A 24,421-nucleotide genomic window follows, 5' to 3' on the forward strand; every position below is an offset into this window, starting at 1 on the left:
TTTTTTTTTTTTTTTTAAAATTTAAAGGTATTGGTCCTATTTTTAAAAATTCGTATTTATATTCTAAATGTGTATGTTCCATCCAGTAACATTAAAAATATTTTTTTGACTTAAAAGTTTTAAGTATAATTTTAAAATTTTTAAAAATATTAATGAAATTTTAAAAGTTTATTAATGATATTTTTATTTAACTAAATGTATTTTTGAAACTTTAGGGATTTTTATTAATTTAAACATTTTTAATAATTCAGCACAAAACTATTTGGAGTAGAATCCCTTTTCCTGGTTCCATGTCTTCTCCGCCCTCTAATGGCAACGTCCAAGCTCTGCACTAACCTTCGCCGTCTTCGTCCATCTCGTTTTTACTCCTGCGCTTCCCTTTCTTACCCTATCGCCTCTCGACTTCACCAAGCTCACACACTCCCAAGCTCTCATCATCACTCATTCACCAGGCCAACCCATCGCTTTGATCATCATATAAGCTCTATTGGTGCTCTCACCGCCTTCTCCTCTCGGTCCTTGTGGACTCGTTCAGACGATGATTCGGAGTTTCAACGAATTGACCTTTTTGCAAGCCGCGTCTCCGACGACGATACGGGCATCCAGTCAGGGATTCAAGACTTGGAACTTGGAGGAGTTGTTGAGGAAGTCATTAATGCGACTGCTGTGGAGGAGTCAATTTTACCGACTCAGCAATTGACTTCGATTCTGGATGGGTTTCATCAGTATACCGGACTGCCCTGGTGAGCATTTCAATGCTTCTTATATGGTTCCGGAGGAAAATTGAGAAAAATGTTCGGGGCGGCGTATGGATTTTTATCTTTTCCATCTCGAATTTGAACATTTTGAATCGTGCTTTGTACATTGTAGTGACAACTCACTCAATTTCAAAACTGTTTTTCTTTTATTTGAAATTGGTATGTCATAGCCAAATTAACGGACCTGTCACTGTTTTTCTCGCCACAGTAGATAACGATCAAGCTCTGTCTTTGGTGTGGTGGAAGTTCATTATATTGTGTACTTAATTGTTGTTAGCGTTGTTATAATTTAGTTAGCTCGGTTAGTCTTTCGGTATCTGTTGTCGTAAACCATCTTTTGTTATGTAAGTTAGCGGCGTAGTTTTCTGTTGTCTTCCTCAAGTTCATCTATTCAAGAGAGCATCTATAGCCATGCATGATCATCAAGAATATCAATGAAATACTCCTCCCATTACATTGTTATACTCCGCGTGTAGGCTTGAGTTATATGCACGAAATTTTAATGTTCTCGTTGTTTAAAAGTTTGATCTTTTAGGGGTGAGGAAAGATTGTGTACGGTGTTTTGTATTAAGATTCAAGCTTCAATTTTGATGTCCTTGGAAATAATAAGTTTTTAGTTTACTTCGCTGATGCTTTTAATTTCAGGTGGGCAGTTATTGCCTCGTCAACTTTAGCTCTCAGATTCACGTTGCTGCCCTTACTCATTCTTCAACTCAACAAGTTGAAAAGGATTGGAGAGTTGTTTCCTAAGTGTAAGTTTCCAAAATAACGAATGGATTTATTTCTCTTTGCTACCTGGCTGATTAAAGCTTTTGACTTGGGTTGTTGAACTCTCGAATGATATAATACCCTAAGGAAACATTATCCTTCCCAACATTGAAAACCTCAAGGATGTTGCCCCACAATTAGTATATTAGAGAAAATCACAATAATTGCAATCCTTCTTACAATTTATTACTACGTTATTTATGCTTCAATGTAATTCACTTGTTTAACACAATTAATTTATTTGGACTTTTATTTTGCGTTTCTCAAAGTGCCACCTCCACTGCCACCACCTCTATCGGGACGGAGTTACATCAACCAACTTTCTCTTTTCCGAAAGGAAAGAAAGGCAATTGGATGCCCATCATTTCTGTGGTTCGTTGCATACTTTTCCATTCAGGTGATCCTAATCTAATTAGATTCTATATTGTTTCTGGAAAAATGTTCTACTTTAATGTTCATCAAAGTTCTACTTTAAACTATTTTTTTTGTCGATAATCATTCAGTGTCCACTTTGTCTAGAAGTTCAAAAATGTTTGAAAACTTCATGTCCTTTCCTGATGAGAGTGAGAGAAGGTTAGAAAGGGGTAGTCCATCTTCATTTGAAATACTCAAGAAAGTACGCAAAAATATTTGTTTTTCTGGATAAAGATTATTGACTTGTAAAATTTGCTCAAAATTAAAATTTTAAGGAAAAAATGGAAAGGAACAAATTCCTAAGGTCAGTTGTTTGCCTAGAAGGTCTTCCACAGAAATCATCTTTTGTTTCTAGGGCTGTGATGGTAACCTTTATAAGGTCTCAAATACTTGGAGTATGTTTGGTGGGACTGTTAGTTTGCTTAGATGATTTGGTATGGCTTTATGTACACCTTTGGTGTTCTGATCATAGCAGATGTGCTGGGATATGAATTGATGGATGAGGTGGTATACCATCTTCCTATTTGAGATGGGAGGCAACTCTGGCATACTGCTTTCTTTTCTGTTTGGAATATTTGGCTGGGGAAATTAGGAGGGTCTTGAGGAGCTAAATGAGGGGAGAGGATGTCTTGGAATGAGGTTTGGGCTTGGCTAGGCTCAATCTACAATTTTTAAGATTATCCTTTATTTCCTTTTTTCGTAATTGGAGCTCTTGTTCCCTGTAATTGTGTAGTTTGATAGTTTTTGTTATTTGATCACTTGGATCCTTTTGTTCCGTTTTTTCTTTTTCATATTTCCCTTTCATGTTCTATTTTCTTCAATGAAAGCTGGCTTTCTAGGAGGGAAAAAAGAGTTGTCTCAAGCTCAATTTGGTTTGCTGTATAAACCCATCAGGAGCACAGCTTGTTCTTTAATTAGTTGACAATATTCTGAACCATAAATTATGGAACTATCAGAGTTCTGAACCATAAATTATGGAACTATCAGAGTTCTAAGTTTCACATTAGCTTTTGTTATTTTTACTTATGTTTACTTAACCATTCCGTGCAAGCACATATATTATGAAGACTATTTTTCATGTTTTTCTATGTTTAGATTTTCTAATGAAAGTTGTTGTCTTTTTCTCTTTCTTTTTAAATGTTTGTGCAGATCCCATGCTTTCTATTGTGGATGGTTACTATCCGGAAAATGTCACTTAATCATCATCCTGGATTTGACTGTGTAAGGCTGATATATTAAATACTGAAAAAAAAAAAAAAATCAATATGATTCTTACACAATACACCAAGGAGACCGAAAAAGCTATCTTTCTCATTAAACCACTTGAAAAGTGCAATCAAGGGCAAGGATGTGTTGGGCTTTGTAGTTTGATGTATTTAGCTGGTCATCCTATCATACTAGATGCCTCCTGGAATTCCTTTCATTTCTGTGCTTTGATATGATCAACAAGCTGCCCTAGTTGCATTATTTTCATTTTTTTTAATATCTATGGATTTTATTTTTATTTTTTATCTCTGAAGTTGGAATTAGTGAAGCGTTAAGTTTGTGGTGCATTATTTGCAGGGTGGTGCTTTATGGTTTCAAAATCTAACAGAGTATCCACATGGAGTTCTAGGCCCCATATTTCCACTTCTAGTTGCCAGCTTGCACTTCATTAATGTTCAGGTATTCCAATTTTTTCTTGTTTTCAAGCACAAACATGTACAACACATTTCTTTGAATAGGGTAGTATGTTAGGTGCTTCTGATCTAGCTTGAGTGTTTATAAGGCATGTGAAGATTACCTGGTGCCATTGCTTAAGGGTTCAAGAGGCATTGAAACCTAAGATTTTTAGAATGGTTGCTGCATTGGCTATGTGAATGTTTGAAAAGGAAAAGTGGAAGGACATTGAAGAGAATATAGCAGAAACTTCCATAGAGTTTTGTAGCATTGTATTGTCTTACAAACATGCATGAACTTTCATTAGTTATCAGCAGTATGCCAAGAGAAAATTCTTGTTTTTCTTCAATCTTCACTTGCCTAGCGCATTGTTGATTGTCATCATGAAAGCAACTATGTTGTTTTGACTTATTGTTTCTATATTGTACATTTTTCTGGGGAATATAGATTTTCTGGTTTTTCAAATCTTGTCAAAGAATCATCCACATTTTCAATTTTCATTGTTAACAGGTATGTGTTTGTGGCTAATTTCTTTTTTGCCTTTGCCCAGGTGTCTTTCAGAAAATCATCTTTGGAAAAAGCAACTGGTATATTTGGCATTTTAGCCAAAGTGAGTGTTTAAGAAGTTCTCAATATTGACAAAAATGTCCTCATTAAATCATGCTTATTTTTTTGTTCCATTGCTTTAGTATTTATTTCAAACTGATAAATATATTTTCTGTCTCTGCAGTACTACAAACTCTACTTGAATCTACTGACTGTACCACTGTTTTTTATTGGTTACTGTATTCCTCAGGTAATTCTGTTCTTGATTATTTTTTGGAGTGGTATTTTTTTTAATTTTGTATGTGATTTCACCATTCTTGTAGTATATTACTGGAAGCATTTTGACTTCATAGATTTAACATGTTTTACTCATTTAAAATTTGTCTACCAGGACTTCGATATCTTTTTTAAGAAGCATTTAGTTGAGGCTTTCGTATTTTATCTGTGTACTTTGTTTCAACTCTTTTTTCTGAGCCGGAACACTGTTCAATTTTTAGTTGATACAGTGGCGATTGTTTTGTAATTTTTTTTCTAAAAAATGGATGTTACATGTCTGAAGGGGGGTAAAAAGATTTACTACCCCCCCCCCCCCCCCCCCCCCCCCCCCCCCATATGTTGTTATCTTGCTTGATCACCTCTGTGCTCATGCAGGAGCAATTAGTATTTCTATTCTTCTTATTTTTGTTTTTGTTAAGAAACGAAGAATAATTGATTAAAGAGGGTCGGACTAAAGAATACCAAATTGGCATTTGACGTCCCTACAGAAAGGAAGAACTAGCCAACTGATCCTAACAGAATCTAAGTTAATCTCTCCTCTTATTATTATTTTTTAATGATTGACCAATTTACCCTAATGGTATTACTCACAACCCATATGAGCTGGCGTATCTATATAGCTTTTCTTTGCTCAATTGTTACTCCTTTTTACCTTGTCTGACAGTTCTTATTACGATCATTCTGGTTGTTTCTCAATCTTTGTGCCAGTATACTGACATCTTGCCCCTGCCCATTTGGTTCAGAGTTTACTGAACTTTTTTCCTTCATTGTTTCTTTGGCAGGGTAGTCTAGTCTATTGGGTTACGAATAGTTCGTTCACTGCAATTCAGGTAAGGTCTTTGCTTAGTTTTTCATCGATTAAGAACCAAATTTTACCACTTTTGTTGACTGAATACTTTGACCGATTGCTCTTTGGACATACTTTCAGTTTTTGGAATATCTTTTGCAGTGATCTTTTGGTTATTTCTTGCGAGCAAATCTTTTCCCTTTATTTCTAATTCCTTTATGTTGTCTGTTGTTCTCTTTCCTGGCTAACAAAAAGTACCTTGATTAAAAGATGCACACTTTCATTTTAAAATTCTAAGTTTTAACCAGTTAGAGAATGGTTTTGGGATCCGTTGACTCAATTATTGATTGCCACTCTCTGATTGTCGTTTGGTTGCTTGACCAAATGAGAAGATCACACTATCCTTTCAAGATTGTTGGAAAACCTTATTGTTTGGTCCTATTAATAGCCAAATGACCAAACGCTTCATCACACAGGGGGAAGAAGTTCTTTTACCAATTTTTGAGTGATGAACTTGTGGGCAGCTCTATAACCCACCGTTACTACCTCTGACTTTCCTTGTATAATTTCTTTGAGCGTCATGGTACAAGCATATAAAATGGCATCAGCGAAGTTATAAAAAAAGTGACTCTTCAAAACTCTGACATTAGCTTTGCGCAGATTAATTTTTGCCAAGCGATAGTACCCTTGGTTTAGCCCTTGTTTCAGTCTTCCACTAGTTGAGCCTGCCCATGTTTTACCCTCAATAATGATACTCAACCTATAAGAGTTGATTAGCTGTACTTCATTGTCTCCATTTGTAACTATGTAATTATAAAGCTACCATACAATCCAGCTGGTGGGTATTTGGGTGCAGTGAAAGTGTAGCCATCTTCTTCCAATTTTATCTTGAACAAGGATTGTTGTAAGTGGCTGGCGTGAGAGGTGCAAAAAGATACTAAGTCCTAAGATTATCATCTGGTGGGTGATTACAACCAATTTTTTTCCCCTTGAGCTAATCTAGGACAAACTCACTATATAATGGTGTACAAAAATTGGATGATAAGGAAATTAATTTTGTCGCGGGTGATATGCTCACTTCATGTTCAACCATCTATGGCATTTATATATGGCTCAAATGATTGTTGCCAAGCTTTTTTCCGAAGTGATCCGCTTGGATGGATTTCCCAAGTTCATCATTTCCAAATGCCAAACTACCAGGATTTTTGAGGGAATTGTACAAACGATTGGAATTTTCAGTAATGAGCTTTTTCCTTCTCCTTCTCTCTCTCTCTCTCTCAAAAAAAAAAAAAAAAAAAAAAAAAAAAAAAAAAAAAAGAAGAAGTGTACTCAATTGTTGTTGTTTTTTTAGTTCTTTTTGGTGGTTTGATTGCATATTTTGAGTAGCTTATTTTTATATCAATCTTGCAGCAATTCACCCTCCAACATCCTGCTATACGCAGTAAATTGGGATTGCCTTTCAAGGATGCTCCTGTGGGCACTGCAACTCTCAGAGAAACCAATGATCCAGGCAAACTACCGTTGGAGACACCCACGAAGTGGAAAAAAATTTATGTAGAGAAGCTGTCTCCTAAGGAATTGCTTGCTGTAAATTATGCTGAGCTCAGTTTTCTTTTTGTGTTGGTTCAAGTTAGTGTAATACAAACGTTTTCAGGTAGCTAATGATTAACCTTGACAGCTTTCCGTTCAACTCCTATCAAAAGGGCAAAAAGAAAGGGCTATTCCTTTACTGCGGTAAGCTTGTTAGTCTTCTTTCTTTAGATTTCACTATCATGTATATCTTCTATATGGGCCTCTCTGGTGGGTATTTTGGTCTAAATTGCAGTGGAAAAAAAGGCCACACATGACTCGTTTAATATTTTAGACAGGCACTTAACAAGGATCCTGAGTATGTTCGAGCTTTGATTGTCATGGGACAAACTCTGTTACAAAATGGGCAACCTGCAGAGGCTATTGCATTCTTAGAGCGTGCAATTTCCAAGGTCCGAGTTCAAGTGTTGGATTTCCTTTTTCCTATTAGTGTATGATTTTCTTGCTCGTGCATAACAATGGTATGATGTGTTGACAATTATTTGAGTTTCTGATAACAGTACATGGTCATTTTCAGAATTGAGTACAGTCGCCCTTTTCATTAAATTGGTAAAGATTTAAAACCTAATTTAAGAAGAAAGCTGATGAACAAGACAGGAAAGACCCCGGTAGTAACCAATTAGCAAGAAAAGAAAGGTAAGGGCATTTTGCACAAGGAATGGAAAATAAACGGGAGAAATTATGTGCATGAGGAAACTAATTAAAAAAACAAGAAAAAGGGATCTTGGTTAAGGTCATGGGCCAAGTGAGCTTTTCAGTAATCCCCCTCCTGATTGAATGTAGCTTGATCATGTAATTCTAGAAATGTTTTTTTTAATACATCCTTGGTAATGAGATCTTCATTTTGTTTCTATCGTATTCATTCTCTTTGTTGATATCATGAGTAATTTAGTGACAACAAGAGTAGATAAGGGTTTAGTCGGGGATTCTAAGATAGGATCTGAGAGCACCTCATCTTTCATATTTTTAGTTTGTTGAACCATCTTTTTTTTTCTTGGGGAGGAGAGTTCATATACTAATCTTGATAGTTCTTTTTCCCTTCTTTGAAACTATCTCTAGTCTTAAGATAAACGGAGGGAAAAGTCTCATCATTGTCTTAAAGTATGCTCACTCTAATTGGACTATTGGGTGCCTTTGGTGGGTTGTGAAGATACCTAGCTACTCTTTTCATATCTGGGGCTTCACTTTGGTGGTAATTCGAGGAGTGTGTCTTTCTGCAACCCTAAAGCAAGTCCAAAGAATCCTCTTGTCTTGGAAAAAGGCTTTCTTTCTTTAGGAAGGAGACTTACCTTGATTCAATATAGTAAATTGGTTCTCTATTTACTTTCTTTCCTCGTTTAGAATCAGTCTCTGTGTTACAAAGAAAGTTTCAGGAAGAACTTCTTATGGGAAGGAATCGAGGAGGGTGGTGGATCTTACTTGGTAAGGTGGGAGGAAATTTCAAAGCTGGTGGAGGCTGGAGATTTAGCCGTTAGTAACCTGAGATTACAGAACGAGGCTATATGAGAGAGAACTTATGGTCGCAGTCTTAGCAGTCCAAAAATGGAGACTTTACTTTCTGGGGCAAAAGCTTACAGTTTTATCTGATATAAGAGCTTCAAAATATTTGCTTGAGCAGCATGAAGTTCAACCTCAATACCAGCGTTGGTTGACCGAACTCCTTGGGTATGATTTTGAGATATTATATCAGCCTGGGTTACAAAATAGATTAGACGGTGTGTTATCAAGAATGCATCAACTGATAGAGATAAAAGTGTTGGCTGTCCCTTCCTTTATGGATGTTAAATTGATCCAGAAAGAGGTAAAAAATAATAAGGAATTGCAGATAGTCATTCCCACGCTGGAGGAAGATCCCGTAGGAGTGCCGAAGTTTTCATTACACCAAGGGAGATTGTTGTTCAAGGGAAGGTTAGTCCTGTTGAAATCATCCTCGTTTATTCCCTCAATACTGCATACTTTTCACGACTCTGTGCTAGGGGAACATTCTGAGTTTTTGAACTTACAAGAAGTTGACGGGATAACTGTTTTGAAAAGGAATGAAATCAGATGTCAAGTCCATGTGAAGCAGTGCATTGTGTGACTGAGAAATAAGTCTGAAGCTCTATCTCTTGCCAGATTACTGCAACCTCTGTCAACCCGGGTAGATTTTGGGAGGCCATCACTATGGATTTTGTCAGGGTTACTTAAATCCATGGGGAACGACACAATTTTGGTGGTGGTAGACTGACTGAATAAATATGGTCATGTCATCTCTGTCTCTCATCCTTTCTCTGCAAAATAGGTTGCTGATGTGTTCATTCAAGAGGTGGTGAGATTACATGGTTTCCCTTGTTCTATTGTATCAGATTGTAACAAAATTTTCATGAGCCATTTTTTGTAAGGAGTTGTTTGCCTTCCAAGGGACTCATCTCAAATGGAGCACAACTTTCCACCCTCAGACGGATGGCCGATCGGAGATAGTGAATACGTGTTCGTAGATAGCGAATAAGTGTTCGGAAATGTGCCTCAAGTGTTTTTGCATTGAGCAACCTGAGAAATGGGTATAGTTACCATGGGCTGAGTATTGGTACAGCACCACTTTTCATGTGTCAATCAACACAACTCCATTTCAGGTAGTTTATGGAAGACAACCACCACCACTAATTTCCTATGGGGATCGAAAGACTTCAAGCAATGCGTTGGAACAACAGTTGCTGGACCGGGATCTCACCCTTGTGGCATTGAAAGAACAATTAGCTATGTTAAAAATCAGATGAAGAAATATGTAGATCGGAAACGAGGAGAATTGAAGTTTGCTGTGGGAGATGATGCTTTCTTAAAGCTGTGATTGTATAGGCATCGTTCCATGGCTGAGAAAGGGTGTGCAAGAAGTTATCTCCTAAATTTCTTGGCCCTATAAGATTGTTGAAAGGGTTGGAATGGTCGCATATAAGCTTGAATTACCACCTGAGGCTTCGATTTATAATGTTTTCAACATTTCTCAATTGAAGAAGGCTATTGGACTAGGGATTGTACTTCAACTTCACCCTCCTACTCTTGAAGACTTACAAGTGGACTGTGATGCCCAATGAAATCCTTGGTTGACGCTGGAATTATGACATCCTTGGTTGACTGTGATGCCTGATAGTGAATAACTGTTTGTAGATAGCGAGTACGTGTTTGGAAACGTGCCTCAAGTGTTTTTGAATTGCACATGTTTCAATCGACACAACTCTGTTCAGGTAGTTTATGGAAGACAACCACAACCATTAGTTTCCTATGGGGATTGGAAAACTTCAAACAATTCGTTGGAATGACATTTACTAGACTGGGATCTTGCCTTCGTGGTGTTGAAAGAACATTTAGCTTTGGCAAAAATCAGATGAAGAAATATGCATATTTGAAATGAAGAGAATTAAAGTTTGCTGTGAGCAATGACGTTTTCTTGAAGCTGAGACCGTATAGGCAGCGTTCCATGGCTGAGAAATGGGGCATTTTTTGGCCCTATAAGATTGTTGAAAGGGTTGGAACGGTGGCATATAAGCACGAATTACCACTTGAGGCTTTGATTCATAATGTATTCCACATTTCGCAGTTGAAAAAAGCTATTGGACCATGGAACATACTCCAACTTTACCCTCCCACACTCAGACTTACAAGTGGACTGTTATGTCTGATGAAATCCTTGGTTGACACATTGAATTATGAAATAGAGCAGGAAGAATGGCTAGTGAAATGGGTTGACCAGCAGACCTGTGAGGTTACATGGGAATCAGTTGACTTTATGAAGACGCAATTCCCTACTTTTCACCTTGAGGACAAGGTGATTTTTCGAAACCAGGTGTATTGTGAGACCCCCAATTCAGCTTACTTACTCAAGAAGGGGAAAAATGGGAGTGCACATGGGACCATTAGTTAGTGGAGCAGATGGTTGAGGGAGAGTACAACCTGTGGGGACTGAGAGGGGTTTTTTTTTTTTTTTTTTTTTTTTTTTTTTTTTTTTTTTTTTTGGAGTGAGACTGAGTGCTTTTGAAGGAGAGGATTCCAGCTCTCTCGAATTGCTGGATAAGTCGTTATCGGGTTCTTCATGCTCTTATTTTCGTTCTATTTTCTTGTAGTCACTTGGATTTCTGCTAAGACTTCCGTTATCCAATGTATAAATATCATATTAGGGTTCATTTCCCCTGTGTTCGATTATTTGGTGTTTATCTGATTGCAGGTAATAGTCAGGATCCCAAACAGGTTCCTCTAATGTTATTCCTAGTTCAATTAGGATCTTGAAGTCATATACCTTTACATATTTGTACCTTGGTGGTCTTCAGCTTCTACATCATTTATGGGTACAACTAATTCACCATGTTACAAAGTTTTCCCAAACAAATGAACATCTAGTGGTTGACCAGATTTTCGAGCTTTCCCAATCAGCATCTAAGTAGATTTTGGCATTTATTTTTGTTGCTTTCTTGAGTACAAGCCTTTTAATGGAGCTATTTTTAGGTATCCCAAAATCCTGAAAACACTCGGTATATTCTCTTAGTGAGACTAGACTTGCATAATTGACTACAAAGTAGATATGAAATCTGTAGAACGATTGAGGCAAAAAAGTTTCCATTAAAAATATTTACTATTGCGTTTTATCAGTTGGTGCATTGTCTTTGCCCATATGTCCATCATATATGTTACTATTGTGTTGCATCATCCTTTAATCCGTAGACAAGAGGTTTTAAGCATAATTTACAATGTCTGATGCCCATTATTTGCTTATCTCTTATTTCGCTAAAACAATACTCATGTCTTATTCAGTTATTTCTTTCCGGTCATCCCACAGAAGTTGAGGGTGAAGATCTTCTAATTCTTGCATCCCAATGGGCAGGTGTTGCCAGTATAAGGCAGGTGAGAATTGTCCATGTTTTTTTTTATTTCCCCTATGCCTATTAAGAAGGAGATCAAGATAGATTGAATCAAATCTGTTAATTAGGAACTTTATTCTGGACTCTTCAATTGCATGTAAGAGAAAATTTAAAGATGGCTAGGATGGACATCGTTACATATGTGGTCAAAATTGAAATATCTGTAGAGATAGTTATAAAACTGCCCCAAAAGCTGGACCTGTTAAACTGTGGTCTAATTTCCATTTTATTTCATTTTCAACTACCTGTGGCTGGGAAATTTCGTTATTCTTTGTATAATTTGATTGCACCCCAGATATTACCAGACATCCATGGTTTCTTTCAGTTGATCTGGAAAATAACTAGCTCAATGAAGTTGACACTGTTGTGTTAGCCCTAGCAATTTTCCGTTTTCTGGATTAATTTGGCATGATATTCATGCACATTGTGAGTATCAATTTACGTTCTATAACTAAATTTCTTGTCATTATTGGTGTGTCAGGGGAAAATGGTAGAAGGCATTGCTCACCTGGAAAGAATTGCAAATATGAAAGAGCCTGAAGAACCAAAGAGCAAAGCCCATTATTATGATGGATTGGTTCTGCTAGCAAGGTCTCAACCATACCAGTGATTAGAAAAGATTTCACATTCCCTTCCATCAACAAGAAATTTACTAATATCTTATTTCTTGTCGTTTCAGTGCTCTTTACAATGAAGGTCGTAAGGCTGAAGCTACCAAATACTTACAGTCAGCTGCAGCTTATAATCCTGCCTACAAGGAATACTTGGATCAATGCGAGGACGACAATGATAAATTAGTGGGCGATCTTGTCAGCAGCCGGAGAGGAGATTATTGATTCACTTCCCCTTTCGAAACATGACTGACTTTTCTTTGATGTTATTTATGAATAATCCAACAGAGCAAATCCAGGAGTTTCTCAACAGAGCAAATGTGTTCAAAATTGGACAAACACTGAAGCTGATGGCAATGACATTAAATCTCCCACATTCAATTGGTTAGGTAACTTCCCTATAGTTTACTGTTGAGTTCAATATTGTTTGGATGAATTTAAAAGAAAAAAGAAATGCTCATTTGTTTTAATAATATATTCTTATTGAAGTTAGTTTTTTACCCCAAAAAAGGTATATTCTTATTAAAGTCTTAGATGTGATGCAGATTACAGTTGTGAAATAAACTGAGATATGGTTTCAGTCTGAACTTTTGTGCTTCTTTATATGAAGTTTGACGGTCAGAAGGATGATGAGGGTGGATTTTGGTTTGTGAATGGTCTATATCCTTGAATTAGGTTTCTTAATTTAGTGTTTATCTATAATATTTGATCCATATTATATTTTGTTCCGAGGGTCGTCTGTATCTTTATTATTTACGGCACTAAAGCAGGATTTTTTTTCTCTACATTTCATCTTGGGTGGTTGATACTCAAGCCAGCCACGTAAAGAAAAAGATAAAAGATGAAGAAGCCAAAAGAGAGAAATTTCATGTATTTTTAATTGAGGGGTAAAAATAGAATTTAAAAAAAAAAAAAAAAAAAAAAAAAAAAAGTCATTTATGTAAAAGTTTTTTATTATTGAGTTAATATGAGTAATTTTTGACGATTTCTATAGTTAATGGTTGACGTCAAGTTAAAAAGGGAAGAATTAAAAGTCTTAAAAAATTTGAAATTATGAATCTTCGACTATTACTTGTAAAACATCAAACTATAAACTATTAATCTAAGTACTCCATTGTTTTAAAAAATGGTTGGTTTGGAAATATAAAGCAAAAAAAAGGAAGCTAATTTTACAAAAAGAAAGATGAAAAAGAGCAATTATTTGTGTTCAATTTGACCCAAAATGATGATTTGAATTGATGAAAAAGAGTTTGATTTGGGTCCTTTGTTTGCAGTCTATCCATCTCCCTCTCTTCAGATTCAAATTTGATCTCAATTGCACCATCCGCCTCTTCCTCCCTTTCTTCCCTCTGGTAACATCCAACTTTTAATTTTCCATTCATTCATTTATTTTCTGTTCTTCCTCCAAAGCATGAAATCATGTCATTTCTACATCTTTTCCCCTGTTTTTCTCTCAATACACACTACCCTTTTCATTTTCATTTTCATTTTCATGTACGATTCAGAAATTCAAAATGGTCGCTAAAAGATGCTTCTGATTTCGATTGTAAACCGGAGTAGTTCAATGAATCTACTCTTTCCTTTCTGCTCCACGAACTAGCGAGATTGAATCTGCTTTTCTCCTTCTTTAGATTCTCCATATGGATCCAGAGGCTGCACCAACGGCTCGGAATCGCTACACCATGCATTTCATATGTGTAACGTACTCGATCCCGGGATCCTCTGTCCTTATTGCACTTTGTGACATGGGTGTGAACCCTGAAGCACTGGCTGCTGTTGTCAAGGAACTAAGCAGAGAAACGCCCTCATCGGAAACCATCATCTCAGGTAACAACTCATAACCTATATGCAAAGAAACAACTCTGTTCTTCTTCTTCTGATGATGGTTGCTTAAGTTGATATCTATGTGTTTTTAAACCACTTTACTATATATGTAGCTTCTACTTTCCTGCCTCAACCATTAATCAACCAACACTTTGATAAAGAAATGTAGAATGAGGTGGGAATAAAAATATTTAGTAAGTAGTCTACTTGTAGGCGCTCATTGCATCCAATTCTTAGTAAATTTCTATGGGTTTTTCTCGGGCCTAATTCTACTACTATCTAAGCTTTTGGGGAGGCCTTAAAGTTTTGAGTGGTTCTCATACTTGTCACAAACCTTGTCGGGTCCTGAAAGTTGTTCACTAGGTTGTAGTGTTGCAGATCTATTAGACGATGCATCTCATATCAGAAGTGAACTAATTTTTTTGTTCTCATACTTAGTAAGCTTGCATTCCACCACAACAGTGAACTTATGATGTCCTGGGTTGAGGTGCAACCTCATCGTATCTCATAGGACAGTATGGTGTCTCTGTCTAAACTCATCTAGAAGGTTTAACTAGTGGCCCCTTCCACAGGAATTGCCATACAGTCGATGTTTCAGGGAGCGATGTCACGTACCTACAAGCTATTTAGTATACCCATGTTCATATAAACTAAGCAGCTCAATCATACAATATTAACTTCAAGAAAGATGTAAAAAATATTGTTCAAATTACCTTAAGATAGTCAAGTTACATTAAATGAAGTCAAATTTCATTAAAGTTCATCTCAGGTTGCAATTAATGACACATTAAGAACATCAAGCTTTATTTATGCAACAAAGATTTCAAGATACTTAAATTGTTACAAATTTATGAAAAATGATTGAAATCTAGATGTACGGATTAATATATGTTAAGTTTTAACTTTTTATTTACTTGTTCGGGACTAATTATAGTCATAAACTATGAAAATTACAACTATTGAAATTTCTGAGAAAAGGTCAAAAGTTTCATTTTATGGCTGTACAAAGGCATGTATGTTGTCGTAGATTTGAAAAAAATGTAGTTAAGAGAGCATTTGTGCTTTCTTTTGACCATGACAGTTTTTTTTTTTTTTTCTTTCAATTCTACGTAATTTAGGTGGTATGTTTAGAAACATTCAAGCTTAACTTGATCATTCTTGTTTATAGAGTGACTCAAATCTCAAAAAAAGTATGATTGCCTTGAGATATTCGATCAATAAGATTATCCGAATCTTACTTTTCCTTGGAGTAATTCCTTATTGTTTTAGGGTGCTTGTATATATTTAGGTCTAAAGATTTTATTATTCAATAAGGTTGCTAGATCAAAATTTCAAGGGGTACGACCATTCGTAATGAAATCAACTCGATTTGGAGGTTTTTTGCCATCCAAAACGTTTACGAGAGTTCTTAAATTCAATTAGCTAGGGTTTCTATATCAATTTTTTGAGTTCATAGATTTAGTTAGTTACAATTTCTGTACCAACAATTTAAAACCGTTTAACACTTCAAAAAATTTTCCTTATCTTTCCCTCTATGTTTCACTCTTAAAAATAGGTGGGAATCATGATATGATTTCCTAAAACTCATATAAAATTCTTGTCATTTAATTTCTAACTCAAAACTAACGAATTGCAACTAAATTAATGAAAATGTTTCTGCTTATTTGCCAGAATTAGTTATGTGTTTGAGAAGGGTTGGGTCGAGGTATTTTAGGAAAGGGGTGTAAGAGGTTGGTGAGAGGTTGGTGAGAGGTTAGGAGAGGGTGTGAGGATACTTTAGGTTAACTTATATCGTTTTTTTTTTTTTATTCTTTTAATTCGATAATATATCCTAATTAATTGAGTTATATTCGAGTGTTACTCATTTAAAGCGGAAACAACAATGGACATTAAAATAGCTTAAATTCTCTATTACATAGGTGGAGACTTGTTTTGCCATACCACTGGATGCGTCTCTCTTTTGACAGATTTCATTCTATTAATGAAAATGAAATCTGTTTTTTAAACTATAAAAAGACACACAAAACTCCAAAGCATTATTAAAAATGGAAAGCACCATGAAAAATGCGTTCACTCACCGACCACTTGGGACGACACAGAAACAGAATCCACGATGTTCCCTACAACCTCTTTGGACTCCTTCAGAACCTTGATGCTCTTCCTCAGCTTCTCCCTTTTTACAGACAGCGATGGCGACTCCTCCAACAGCCTCTCAATCCCTCCTCCGCCCGGCCTCATCAGCTCCCCAATTGTCTCCTTCTCAATCTCCTTGTTCACTAGATTCTGCATACTGTACTGCAAGTACAGCGCCGTGCTGTCCACCATTCTCCTCAAAACAATCTTCCAGTATGCCGTCATCCTCATCTTCAGATCGAAAGCCTGCTCAAGACAATCTGGATGCTGCCACAGGTTCCCCACTTCGACGTTTCCGAACCCGTTAAGGAGCACAGAAGCTGGATGTGAATCGCTTCTCAGCACCTGGTTCAAGAATGTCCCTTGATTGCTCATGAGCTTGTTCCATTCGGTTGTGTATTCAGCATCACATGTGTAGTCTGTGAGCTTCTCCATTTCTACAATCTCTGTTATCCAACTCACAGTTCGGTCTTTCATCGCCTCGACAACGTTTTTACCTGCTCGTCTGATGGGCTGTTGGAGCTGTGGATAATGTTCAGAATGGCGCATCAACACAGCAAGAACAATGACCTGAATGTAATCCCAAGCTTTCATGACAAACTCAACTGGTAAATTTGATATTAAGTTAACTTTCCTTTGAAGGATTGAGAGAAAGGCTGTGCGGGGGAGGAAGTTTGGAAGTCCAATGCCTCTGGACTCCTCCAACACTTTGATCTCTTCCATTAGGAAGTTGGCTGTGTTGTCCGTTCCAATACACTTGTGAAGCTCGCCAGAGAATTGATTGATCATTTCGACCATTCTGGCTGTCGAATGCATCTTTGCATCGTCGGGAAACTCATCATATTCTCCCCTGAGGAGAACTTTTCGGAGGGACTCTTTGGATTGTCCTATGATCTGCATGAACGTTGTCATTGCCTCAGCAACTGTTGATAGTTTCTTTGGCATCTTATTGAGCTCCGCAATATTTGTAGTTAACTTTTCGTTGATTTGCTTTACAACTTCTGGCATGCATCTTGCTATACTACCTGCTTGAATTTGCACCAACTTCTGAGCCAACACTGGAATGCCTACAACAGATTTGTCAATCTTGGAGAGAAGAGGATGAGTTGCAAACAGTTTAGCTTCTGCAACTCGAGCTTCCTCGTACGACTCATCACCTATTCGGTTCCTGACACAAACATAACCAAGCCCGATGTTGACATCGTCTGCAGTGACCTTCTCATGTAGGCCTTCTGGTGCCTTGTCCGACTTAGTCACGACTGCCAACGTTCTCATCCCGGTCTTGTCGACGCTCTGAGACATTCGTATCGATTCACAAGTTGGAAAATCAACGGTTGCAGACAAGACATTCAAGATGATGCTCTCTTCTGGCTGAATATGCTCCATGATTATATCTTTGATTTGGTCATAAATATCTTCAGGCTGATCTTTAACAGGCACCCTTGTAATTCCAGGGAGATCAACCATTGTAAGATCAGGAACACCATTTTTCTTCACAATCAAAGTCAGTGGCGTTTTTGATATCCCTTTGCCACTGCCAGCAATCTCCTCTGTGGCTGTACTGATGTCTTCAGCAATGAAGGATTCATCTGTGTGGACCGTTTTTCCGCTGTACTCCAAGAAGAGCTCAGGTTCCGGATTGGGGTGATTTTGGAGCCTCATTATTAGAGGGACCCTGGTGCAGATGCCCTGACCTCGAGGTAGGCTGATCCCGGCCAACGACTCAAGGACACTCGACTTCCCTGATGATTGATCACCAACAACAACTATGGTAGGCAGTTGGATGCCTTCTCTCATGATCATAAGATGACGAAGCTTATCCACGGCATCGAGGAGAGGACGAATGCGATCATTGTAGGATACAATCAGGGGCGGGACCGAAACCGAATGGCTGTGGCGGCTTGATTCTCCTTGATGAACCGATGAGCTATCGTTGCTGTATGGTGCCATTCTTAGTCTGCAGGCTCTGTGAGGGCAAGAAGACATAGTTAAAGACTTGGAAAAGAGAGAGATTACAAACAAGTATACACTTTCTTATAGGAAGTATATATATATATTATATATAGAATTGTATCACACAAGTCTATGAAATTGAAAAAGGGTCTAATAGATCTTTACATTTTAACTCTTAACTTGGTATTGACGAGTTATATATGTAATCATTCTTTAATTTATCTCTCGAAAACAAAAAATTCCAAAAATAATAAAAATAAAGGCATAGACAAAGGAGAAAAGAAAAGTTCTTATGCTTGCTAATTGTCTTCTCTGTCTCAAAATTCTCATAAATCTCATAAATCAAAAGCTTGGAGGCAACAAAAGTAACAATTTTGCCTAGATTGCAAGGGAGGACAAGAATCCTGTCACATACATTTATTTATTTTAATTTTTATGATTTTTCTTTTTAAATTGGAAAAATGAATATTAATTCTTTTTAATATTTAATAAAATGTAATATATGACTGAGATTTATTATTAAATATATTATTAAAACTATGTCGTAATCTATTTATTATTAAATAGATTATTAAAATTTTTTTTTTTAATTTTTTTTTTCTTGCTTGCTAGGTGGTAAGAAGGCATATAAATATATTTAATCTATATTATATTCTTTCACGACTAAATTAATAAAAATACTCTTAAACTTTATACTTATCTCAAAAATCTCAAAAATTCATTAATGGTTGGTTTGATTATAAACCATTAGTACTTTGTTTTTAAAAAATCCTCAAACTTTTAAAAGGTTTCAAAAACCACCCTAAATTTTTTAAAGGGTTTCAAAAGTAACCCTTTAACTTTAAAAGATATTTTTAAAAAATTTAAAACTTCAAAAAGACTTTCAAACCATTTTAAAAACTTCAAAAATAACTTTAAAACATTTTTTAAAAAATTCAACCATTAATATATGAACAAGAATGTTAGTACTATATTTCAAAATACCTATAAATTCAACCATTAATATATGAACAAGAATGTTAGTACTATATTTCAAAATACCTATAAATACTAAACCTAAAACTGATACCTTAAACTCTTAGAAAAAATATTAAAATTTTTGGAGATAGACCGTTTTCATTTATATATTGATCATAATAAATAATTTTTTTAACTTTTTTTTTCTTATAAGGTTAAGGGTTCTATGCTACTTGAAAAATTGAATGGATATTTTTTTAAACATAAAACATAATACTAACGGTAAGAATATGTTTAAACTTTTTAAAATACAAGGGCAAATTTTAAATAATATTGAAAGTTTAAGAGTATTTTTTAAATAAACTAGCCACACTTCCATCCAAATCACCATGGTGATGACATTTTTTAAATATTTTTTAAAAATTTAAAGATATTATTGAACCTTTTAAAAGCTTAAACAAAATATAAATTTTAGGGATATTCTTATTAATTTAGCATTTATTTTATTATAAGAAGAGAGTAGTATTTATTTTATTTATATTACATTTATTTTGGAGTGAATTTATTTCAAGTGGCAAAAAAATGTTTTTTAAACTAAGTTAGTAAATATATATTTTAATGTCATCTCATAATTTTGTTGATAAATTCTGTACTAAAAGTAAAAATTGAAAAGAAATAAAGGCGACAACCAAGAAAATATCCTGAATATTAAGGCTTAAACTATAACAAATAGTCTTGAATTATATCTACCAAATTTGCAGTTCTATGAAATGATAAAGCATTTAAAATCATGGCCAAAAAAGAAAAACTTGAGAGGAAAGAGAGAAGTATGCTGGCCAAGGTTGCCGATTTTAGAGGCGAAAATCTGCATATCATAGTTATTTTTAAGATCCAAGAAGCTGAGTTGAGCAAAATCAGCAGATAACAACCATACAATCAAATCAGTGGAAGCCTTGATTACAGCAAAAGTTGTTATCAGATCCACAAATTCAACAAACCCACCAATCATCATCCACTTCACATCCCTATATAAACACTACAGAAAGTGTAATCTAAACATCGCAAAACAAAGGGTCTTCTCCCTTTTAGTTCTGTTCTTCTATTTCATTTCTGTTTTTACTTTTTCTTTGAAAAAAACAAAAACAAATAACATCTTGGTTTAAGCATTCATTTAACATTTGAGAGAAGTGTCCAAGATGGCTGGAGGTGGATTTGTTTCTCAAGGCGGTAGTAAACAACATGCCGGAGAAGTCAATAATTTTGTTATTATCACTTGTTTGGTTGCCGCTATGGGCGGTCTCATCTTTGGATATGATCTCGGAATCTCAGGTCCGCAATTCTTCCTTCCTATGTGTTGTGTGTTCTCGTTTCCAATGAATTTATGTGTGTTTTCTTTGTTTATTTGTTTTCAGGTGGGGTGACTTCAATGGCACCTTTCCTCCAGAAGTTTTTCCCGGCGGTTTATGAACAAGAAGCCAAGGCGCAAGGAGGAAACCAATACTGCAAGTTTGACAGCCAGCTACTGACACTATTCACATCTTCATTATACTTGGCAGCATTAGTTGCTTCCTTCTTTGCTTCAATGATTACCAGAATGTTTGGAAGGAAAATGTCTATGCTCGTTGGTGGCTTAGTGTTCTTGTTGGGTTCAATCTTAAACGGGGCTGCTATGAACATTGCAATGCTAATCATCGGTCGACTGTTACTCGGTTTTGGTATTGGCTTTGCCAATCAGGTAAAGATTATCCTATAATCACACTGAGCTTGTAATATTCTATACTAATATCAGTATCCTGAAGTATATTTTTTTGGTTATGTAGTCTGTTCCAGTTTATCTATCGGAAATGGCACCAGCCAAGATTCGAGGAGCCCTGAACATTGGTTTCCAAATGGCCATTACCCTAGGCATTTTGGTTGCAAATCTTGTGAACTATGGAACAGCTCAAATTAAAAGTGGATGGGGATGGAGGCTTTCTTTAGCTCTTGCAGCTGTTCCTGCAATCATGATGACCGTTGGAGCATTCTTTCTACCCGACACTCCTAACTCAATCCTTGAGCGTGGCAACATGGAGAAGGCAAAGGCAATGTTGCAAAAGATTCGAGGTTTGGATAATGTGGATGAGGAATTTCAAGATCTTGTTGATGCATGTGAGGCTGCAAAGAAAGTGCAACACCCGTGGAAGAACATCTTACAACCAAGATATAGACCTCAACTTGTCATTTGCGTGGTCATCCCATTCTTCCAACAGCTCACAGGAATCAATGTGATCACATTTTACGCACCTGTTCTCTACAAAACTCTTGGTTTTGGTGACAGTGCTTCACTTATGTCCGCTGTTATATCTGGTGTCGTCAATGTCGTTGCAACAATCGTATCGATTGTAACAGTCGACAGGTTTGGTCGAAAGGCCTTGTTCCTCGAAGGAGGCATCCAGATGTTTGTGTCCCAGGTAATGAACTAGTTATTAAACTAACTCTAACCCAAGAGCTGATAGGCATAACAAACTATCTGAAAAGCTTAGATGGTAGCTTATATCATGCTCCTTTAAATCCTATCCATCTCTAACACCAACTTTGAATATTGCTAGCTTGCTGTGGGAGGCATGATATGGAAAAGCTTCGGAGTGAATGGTGAAGGATCAATGTCAGGAGGGATAGAAGCAGATATCCTACTGGCTCTAATCTGCGTATATGTGGCAGGATTTGCATGGTCTTGGGGTCCATTGGGATGGTTGGTACCTAGTGAAATCTGCCCACTCGAGATCCGATCAGCAGGACAGGCAATAAACGTGTCGGTTAACATGTTCTGGACGTTCGTGATTGGTCAACTGTTCCTCTCCATGCTTTGCCACTTGAAGTTTGGTCTATTCTTCTTCTTTGCAGGGTTTGTGGCTGTTATGACAGTTTTCATTTTCTGGTTCTTGCCTGAGACCAAGAACGTCCCAATTGAGGAAATGAACACAGTGTGGAAGGCACACTGGTTCTGGGGCAAGTTCATCCCGGATGATGCAGTGATTGGGCATCATGTAAGCATGGAGCCTTATGGCAAGGGTGTCTAAATTTCAAGCAACAACAACAACAGCTATGTGCTTTGTTCTGTGCTTGGAACAGAGATTTTTGTTAGTTAATTACATCGAGGAGAGGTGTTTTAATTTTGATTCCGAATCATGTACAATTTTGATGAGCTCATTCCAAGGTGCTCAAATTGATAGTGAGTGATTTGTTATAATGATCAGTTTAGTAAAAAATAAATAAATCATCGTTTTGATCACTTTCACTTGCTCAGCTTTCCTTCTTCCTAAATCTCATACGTAGTTCTATTAGAAACGCAAACAGACACGAACAGAGCCAACTAGCGATTCCGAGCATAAACAGAACATTATAAATGCCAAAGCATAAAAATCTCCTCCAAACAGAACATTCAAGGAAGATCAGAAACAGAAAAAGCAAAGCAAATGTAAATGCCAAAGCATAAAAGCAGAGAGAATATAGAAAGGACTTACAAATGCGAAGAGTGTGGGAGGTGAAGCGGAGATAGAAGTGAGGAGATCGGTGTGGTGGTGTTCTTATAGAGTAGGGGGAAGAGGAAAGGGTGGGGCGAAGGAAGAATAAGAGAGGACGTCATAGAAGTGAGGTGAGAGTGGGCCTTCAATGTCTCTGCTTTTCAATCCTTTCTTTGTCCGTACACACTTTATTATTACTTTTTTATTTATTTTTATTAATCCTTACAGGAGACGACGAGTCGGATTTGAAGCTGAAGTTTGAAGTTTATGTCGTCTCCTCTTCCCCACTTCAATTCTCTCTGGGAGTCCTCATTTCATGCTAATTTCCAATAATTATTTACTACATGCATACCACCCTCCTCCTACCACCAGTAAAACTGCGGTAGCCACCGATACGATTCTCAATTAAAGCACTCATTTCGCAACATCAATGCGTTTTCGCTTGCGTTCTAGATTAGTTGTGAAAAGTTGCTCTACTACGGATGCGGTTTTTTTGCATGCATGCAAAAAAAATATTTCTCGTGGGAAATGCCCTAATTTAATGGTTGGGAACCGAATTTGTGACACTGGCGGGTTTTCGCATGCGTTCTAGGCGGTTCCGAAATGCTACTATTCGTAAACGGTTTTTGAGTATGATTGGGTTAGATTGTAGACTCTCGAGTCACCAACCTAACTAACACAAAATTTCATATTGGTTTAATCAATAATTGTACGTAATTCAACTCCTTAACCTAAAGGATTTAAAATTAAAATACAACAAATTTAAAATTATTAAATAGGACAAATTTAAATTTAAAATTTACCCAACACTAATTTACTTCCCAACAAAACTTAAATGATGCAGTTTTAGTTTTCGTGTAGAAAAGGGTAAAATAAACACCGTTAATTTAATATAATAATAATAATAATAATAATAAAATTAGAAATAATAAAATATGATTTATGGATGGGAGGAAGATGCAAGGTTCCTTCTTATGGAGAGGAAATAATATTTTATTTTCTTTTGCCTTTTCCTTTTTCCTTTATTCTTAATTGGGTGGACTTCACTTTTTCAAAGTCATCAAAGACTACCCTTTTTAATTACCTTCCTTTGTTAAGGTCTCTCATTAGTATCTATTTAGATTCTAAAATTTTAAAATGATACGTAGTTCAATTATAGAAACTCTAAAATTAGACGTGTTTTGATTGGAGTAATTATATGATGGGCACTCCCTAGAATGCATGTGAGTGAGGACAAAACATACCGAAAGAACTCATCCGACCTAAACTTTCTAGAATGCATGGAGTAATTATATGTTGGGCATACAGGTATCGGACCTAAATTTTGAATACAGATCCAAATCCTAAACATCGGGCTTCACCTGAGACCTTAGTTTCTGAAATTTGAATAAATTCCAGCGACCCAACTACTACAACTTTTGAAAGAGTCGATAAAAATTTGTTCGATACTAAACACAAATTAAAAGGGTTATTGTAAATAACAAAAAGACAAACAAACTTTGAATCATTATAAATTATTTCTCATGTTTTTTAAGACCATCTCAATCAAATATTATATTAAAATAATTTTTATTCCTATAACAACGTTAATAAGTGTTTTTGTAAATACCATCTCTTATATTCCTCGTTTATTTCTAATTTATTAATCTTTAATTAAATATTAATTATTAAATTATGTTCTTTTATTAATTATTATATTAATGAACCTAATTTAAAACTAATTAAATTCTACCATTTCAAGACTTTAAAATTG

At 36.1% G+C, this 24,421-nt stretch overlaps 3 protein-coding genes and 1 pseudogene across 5 annotated transcripts; 3 read left to right on the forward strand and 1 right to left on the reverse strand.

Annotated features, from left to right (window-relative positions):
- Nucleotides 1-251: 251 nt before the first annotated feature.
- Nucleotides 252-13,016, forward strand: LOC111805390 (ALBINO3-like protein 2, chloroplastic). Of its 3 annotated transcripts, XR_015423004.1 has the most exons (15): nucleotides 252-743; nucleotides 1,404-1,510; nucleotides 1,796-1,923; nucleotides 3,090-3,161; nucleotides 3,504-3,605; nucleotides 4,150-4,209; nucleotides 4,330-4,395; nucleotides 5,204-5,251; nucleotides 6,619-6,795; nucleotides 6,887-6,942; nucleotides 7,073-7,190; nucleotides 11,581-11,670; nucleotides 12,169-12,278; nucleotides 12,367-12,687; nucleotides 12,844-13,016. XR_015423004.1 is itself a non-coding variant. In XM_023690466.2 (14 exons), the coding sequence occupies exons 1-14, from the start codon at nucleotides 310-312 to the stop codon at nucleotides 12,521-12,523; spliced, it is 1,725 nt and encodes a 574-aa protein (XP_023546234.2). In that variant the 5' UTR covers nucleotides 252-309; the 3' UTR covers nucleotides 12,524-12,946. The 3 variants fall into 3 exon arrangements, 2 of the variants coding, with proteins under 2 accessions (XP_023546234.2, XP_023546235.2); XM_023690466.2 differs by having other exon boundaries at nucleotides 12,367-12,946; XM_023690467.2 differs by lacking the exons at nucleotides 12,367-12,687; nucleotides 12,844-13,016 and having other exon boundaries at nucleotides 11,606-11,670.
- Nucleotides 13,017-13,938: 922 nt separating this feature from the next.
- On the forward strand, nucleotides 13,939-14,218 carry LOC147790149 (mitotic-spindle organizing protein 1A pseudogene; annotated as a pseudogene).
- Nucleotides 14,219-16,129: 1,911 nt separating this feature from the next.
- DRP4C (Dynamin related protein 4C) lies at nucleotides 16,130-22,784 on the reverse strand. Its single transcript, XM_023690979.2, has 2 exons — nucleotides 22,669-22,784; nucleotides 16,130-18,221 (listed from the first exon to the last, which is right to left on the reverse strand). Exon 2 carries the CDS (start codon nucleotides 18,203-18,205, stop codon nucleotides 16,193-16,195), a length of 2,013 nt encoding a protein of 670 aa, XP_023546747.2. The 5' UTR covers nucleotides 18,206-18,221; nucleotides 22,669-22,784; the 3' UTR covers nucleotides 16,130-16,192.
- LOC111805763 (sugar transport protein 10-like) lies at nucleotides 20,211-22,436 on the forward strand. The gene is made up of 4 exons (XM_023690980.2): nucleotides 20,211-20,494; nucleotides 20,578-20,900; nucleotides 20,986-21,615; nucleotides 21,754-22,436. The coding sequence occupies exons 1-4, from the start codon at nucleotides 20,362-20,364 to the stop codon at nucleotides 22,222-22,224; spliced, it is 1,557 nt and encodes a 518-aa protein (XP_023546748.2). The 5' UTR covers nucleotides 20,211-20,361; the 3' UTR covers nucleotides 22,225-22,436.
- Nucleotides 22,785-24,421: the final 1,637 nt, after the last annotated feature.

Source organism: Cucurbita pepo, chromosome 11 (assembly GCF_057944985.1).
Source record: "Cucurbita pepo subsp. pepo isolate OVF chromosome 11, ASM5794498v1, whole genome shotgun sequence".
Lineage (NCBI taxonomy): Eukaryota > Viridiplantae > Streptophyta > Magnoliopsida > Cucurbitales > Cucurbitaceae > Cucurbita > Cucurbita pepo.